This window comes from Coptis chinensis, chromosome 7 (genome assembly GCF_015680905.1).
Source record: "Coptis chinensis isolate HL-2020 chromosome 7, ASM1568090v1, whole genome shotgun sequence".
Taxonomy (NCBI): domain Eukaryota; kingdom Viridiplantae; phylum Streptophyta; class Magnoliopsida; order Ranunculales; family Ranunculaceae; genus Coptis; species Coptis chinensis.
Window position 1 is genome coordinate 43875209 of NC_141462.1, and position 5265 is coordinate 43880473.

The following is a 5265-nucleotide window of genomic DNA, read 5'->3' on the forward strand; positions in this document are numbered from 1 at the left end:
TGCAATAGCTACTACTTTCGTTGCATCCCCAAAGATAAGGCAATCTCTCCAGCACTAAGTTTTCTGGTTTCCTGGAACCTCTGCAATGAAATGCAGACATGGTTAGTGGCTTCCGTATCTACACACCAGGTACTGGTAGATAACACCGCTAAACATGTTAAACAACTAGTGCATGAGACATACCTCCATTATTCTCTTTGTTGAGAAGAGGACAATCTGGCTTCTAGTGTCCTGACTGCTTGCACTTATAGCACTTTCCCTTAGGCTTTTGCACAGCTCCTTGAGGTCCCATGCCCTTCTTTGCCATGTTCCTATGCTGCTTAACATTATTCTTCTTCTTACCGCCATTAGGCGTAGAAGTAGAAACCTTCTCAGTAGCATAAACCTGAACATAACTATGCTTAAAGAGACTACCGACTAGCGAAGTTCGTCATAAGTTTCGCCAAAGAATACAACCTTTTGTTCATGTTGTAGTTAAGGCAGAAGGGTTCAAATCTTTCAGGCAGCATCATGAGAATGATATCGACCTACGTTTCCGCATCGATATCAGCTCCAAGGATCTCCAACTTATTCAGATAAGCCATCATCCTGAGTATATGATCCCTTATAGGAGTCCCTTCAGTCATAGTTGTGGTCATCAAGTTTTTCATGGCAATTTCTCTAGCAGCCCTATTCTGGTGTCCGAAGAGTTCCTTGAGATTGAGCATCATATCATAAGCCGTGGTCATAGCCTGATGCTGATGTTGTAGCACACCTGACATAGATGCCAGAATGTAACGCCACGACATCTCATCTGCCTTGTTCCACTTCTTATATGCTACTTTCTCCTCTTCTCCAGTAATATCGTCAGGCTTAGGTAGGCATTCCTCATTGAGTACAAATTTGTACTCTTCAGCAGTCAACATGATATCCATGTTGCGTTTCCAGTCTATGTAATTAGGGCCAAGAAGTTTGTTTTCCTTAAGAATAGTTGCTAATGGGTTGAAAGTAACCATTTTGAAAACTTGAGAATCACATAAAATAACTATTATGTAGGGCAAAAACTTCTTGAGTTAATAACAACAATTAATTAATTAATCAACCCGTCAAAGCACCCTTCACACCGAGAACTAGTAAGCCATGATAGCGTGGATGTTTACCATTCTACATTCGTGGAAATACTTTTGGAGTTAACTTAAAAAATTAATTAATTAACCCGTCAGCACCCTATACACCGAGATGTAGTAAGCCACGATAGTGTGGACATTTACCATATCTACATTCGTGTAAAGAGGTTTTTCCTATTAGTTCTACTTCTCGTCAACTTAACATCACACCACCCGTTAGAGTGGACACATGCCATCTAGACAAGTAAAACTAAAATGGTGACCTTCTTTGGTCCTACAAATAATAGCAATGACTCCGATGGGGAGGATACCATTACTTGCATCTAAGTGTATACCATTACTCAACTTCTTAGCCCATTATTTGTAATGAATCCCTTCAGATGGAGAAGTGAATCCATACATTAATAACTTCATGTAGTTGTCTTTTAGAAGTTTGTTATGGTAATCCGTAATTAGACTCATTCGATATGGAGGAAGGCACTAAAACCGATGCGCAAGTATAATTACATTACCAACAAACCAGTAATGGAGATCGTGGGATTTATATGAAACAAATTCCCACTACCACTTAGTTATTTAGAACTGAGGATCTTTATGTTTACTAGTCAGGTCTATGTTCATGTTATCTATTATTCATGTGGGCTTAGTTTTTAGCAAACATCCACAAATAAAAACATGCATATATAATAAGCAAATATGAACAATAAAATGGAAAACAAATTCCCAACTGTTATGGCCCATATTCATTGCTCCATCCTGTTTGTTGAACTTTTTTAGTTGACTTCGCAAAGTCTGGCGGGGTTTGGGGCAGCACCCTGATTTTTTTTTTTAGAAATCGTGACCTGTTTCCTTCACTAGAAACCTCACGAAATCACCGCATAGACCCCCGAACGGCAAACAGATTTCATCTCACTGAGAAAAAAAAATTCTCTTACTGTCATGAAGGGCGTGACACGCGCTCCAAATATGCTGCATAAAGGTGGTATGGGCATCATCATCTTCTAGCGCATCATAATCGACCAGCTCCACGAGAAAAATTCAGTTTTTCAAATCTTGACCAATCCATTTCTTGATCTTTTGAACTTTTGATCTTTACATATGATTACATCAATGATAATAAACAAATAACATGATACATACGGTGATTTAAATTATATCCACCAATAATCAAAAGCTGTAAAACCAATCAATTTTTCATAAAAACAAAAATCGATCCATTTCTTTTCAGAAATCATTCTGACCATAACAGTTGGTCTAGATGCCTGCAAAACCAAGTTAAAACAGTTCAACATCTACCAACAAATCTACATGCTCTGATACCAATTGTAGGAACCGTTATTTCAGAATGAATATTTCTACAAACCGTGAAAACCACGCATAGCGGAATTAATGGTTCTCATGGTTTTGGATTGGAAAACATACCTGTAAATCTTGCTTCTTGATATCTCTGAGAATCCAATAGCTATGAAATCAACAACCTTTTGATCTTCTGTTGTATTCCTATGCACAGAGTGGACGTTGTGTGGGCAACGATCTTCTAACCTCTTCTTTCTCTATTGGCCTCTCTCTCTCACACACAACCTTAGAAATTGTCAAGTTTTTGCTTGAGAAAAACCTTAAGAGCTAAGTGTTAAAAAACGGCCAGAGAAAGTGGTTTCTTTTTATAGGCTACAACAGGGACCATGAGGAGAAATTGGGGTTGGGCCTCCTGACGGGCTTGGCCTTCCCATGTTTGCCCAGAACACACGGCCCAAGTCCGTCAACAAATGGCTTATTCCACTAAAGGCCATTATTGCACTACCGCCCTAATCCCAATTTACGTGTCAACGTTTATGGGCTCTATATTATATTCTCGTTGATCTCCCCGTGTTTAAGATATCGAATGTCCGTTGATTAAGTCAAGTTACTAACAACTACATTAATCAACTTCTTATATCCTTGAGTAGTACCACTTAACCTCATTGTCATGCCAGATCAAATCCACCTGCAGGGTTTACATGACAATCCTTATGAGCTCCTCAAGGGGACATCATCAACCCGACTTCTTGCAGGACACAAATTCCTTCTATAATCAACAACACACTTTCCATACAATGTCATTACCCAATCCATCGAGTTTGTTTATTCACAAATGAATCTCACTCATTGATGATTTAAAGTAATGTACAATGCACGTAAGTGCCCGTTATTATATCCGGATTAGGAGGACAAGCATCCATAATAACAGAGGCGTTTGTTCTCTTATATAGTCAGTTTAAAGAGAAACAACCTCACTTGGTCCTGTTCAATACACACAAAGTGTACTAGTGTAATCCTATAGTCAAGATAGACTAATACCAGATTATACTACAACCGTACTAATGGTTTGTCCAAATCCATCTAGGTTGTGAACGATTACTTATACTTTAGAAGGTACTGATGATATGATCTTCTGTGTGTTCACACCATATTATCTACAACATAAAGTATTAGACAAATGCATATAATTAATAACATATATAATATGCATAACATTGGCCCATATGATTCTCATTCAAAATATAAAGAATTAGAGTTAATACAAAAGAAATGTTTTTAGTATATAACCCTATCAAACAGTATTAACTCTTACTTATTAATCACATAATTGGTCTAAAAGTAATATTGTTAAGGGGTTAAACCTACAGTTTTGGGCTCTTATCAAACCACCTCCAAACAACATTTTGCTTATCCTCAAGCAAATATGACAAATTAGAATAAGTGACCAAAAATGGAGTTCTATCTAATCTCGTCTCACCGAGTGCGATTGCATTGACCATATGCAACAAGGCCTTAAACCACTAGGAATTCCCTAGTGGACGAGTTATAGCCTTGTGAGAGTTTTCCAGTGAAGATACTCACAAACTTCATCTATAGTACAACGACTAAGAAATAAAACTATTGTTTCCTTATTTATATCTCAATTATCTATACACTTCATTAGCAATGAATACATAATAATCAAGTCGAAACCTAAGCTAATATATGAATAATAATCAAATCATCTTAAGACAACAACTATACAATGAACTATGATATGAAATGCATTGGCAGGTCCGTTTCTGAAACTTTTGGGTAGCATGCCTAAATAGGTTCTCACAAGGAATGTGTCAAAACACATAACACTCTAATTTTTCCATTCAAGTTTGCTAACTCTAGTGTGCAGTGGGCACACGTTTCCATTCAATGACAATCCAAGGAAGTTGAGGTCGATCAAACACATTTACCACTTACTATCACACCAACTTATTCCTAATTGAGCTAGAGGTCTTTATTAGGTGATACGGGGCATAGTTATTGGTTAAAGAATGAAGGAAATGGATATTCAAAAAGACAAGTCTGAGAAAATAGGGTCTTCATATTATGTAACTAGAGAAAACCTTGTTCTTTTGCTTCTACACTTTGTTTCCATCCTTATTGTTTTTATTTTGGCTCTTTGACTCCTTTTATTCTATTTTTGGAGTTTTAATTTTAATTTTATTTTTATTTTTATTTTCATTTTCTTTTCTTTTCTTTGGATGGAAACTTATTTTCTTTTCCTTTTCTGAAGCAACTAACTAATTTTTGTTTACACAGGTTTTTCTCTTCTCTTTTCTTCACTCATCCTATTTCTCAACTTATCCGGATAAGGCTAATTTTATTTTTTATTTTGTTTTATTGGGTAAAAGATTTTTTTGTGAAAAGGCTAATTCGATTGGGGCTTGACTATCGATAATAAATTTCATATCGTGTAAAATAGATCCAAAGAGGGCCTAAATTCTCGCTTAGGATATAGTATGGTGATCAAGCAAGTGGATGTGTGATTTCTCTACTCGGATTTGACTTCTCCCTTGTGTCATCACTCAGATATTTCACTCTTATGAAGTTTTTAGGCTAGATGCTCACAGAATATGTATTAAGTACTCTAACCTAGGTCTCAGAAAAATACTGCCAAGTACAATCAAAGATGCTCATGCAAGATGTTCGTGAAAAGATGCAATGACTATTGCCTATGTATTAATCTATGTTTCAAAATTTAAATCCTAATTCAAGTACTACATGAGATTTCTAGACTAATATCATCATGGAGAAGGGAACAATACTATTATCACTAAGTGCCTAGTATAAACAATATTTATGATTTTTAATTTTTTATAAAGAA

The 5265-nt window shown here is 36.3% G+C and overlaps 1 protein-coding gene across 1 annotated transcript; it reads right to left on the reverse strand.

Annotated features, from left to right (window-relative positions):
• Positions 1-527: 527 nt before the first annotated feature.
• On the reverse strand, positions 528-914 carry LOC147487636 (uncharacterized). The gene has a single exon (XM_086574087.1). The coding sequence runs from the start codon at positions 912-914 to the stop codon at positions 528-530; it is 387 nt and encodes a 128-aa protein (XP_086430213.1).
• Between the last annotated feature and the right edge of the window lie 4351 nt (positions 915-5265).

What these genes read in the sequence shown, in the direction of transcription:
- LOC147487636 (XM_086574087.1), bottom strand. Translation starts at nt 914, where the DNA reads ATGGATATCATGTTGACTGCTGAAGAGTACAAATTTGTACTCAATGAG.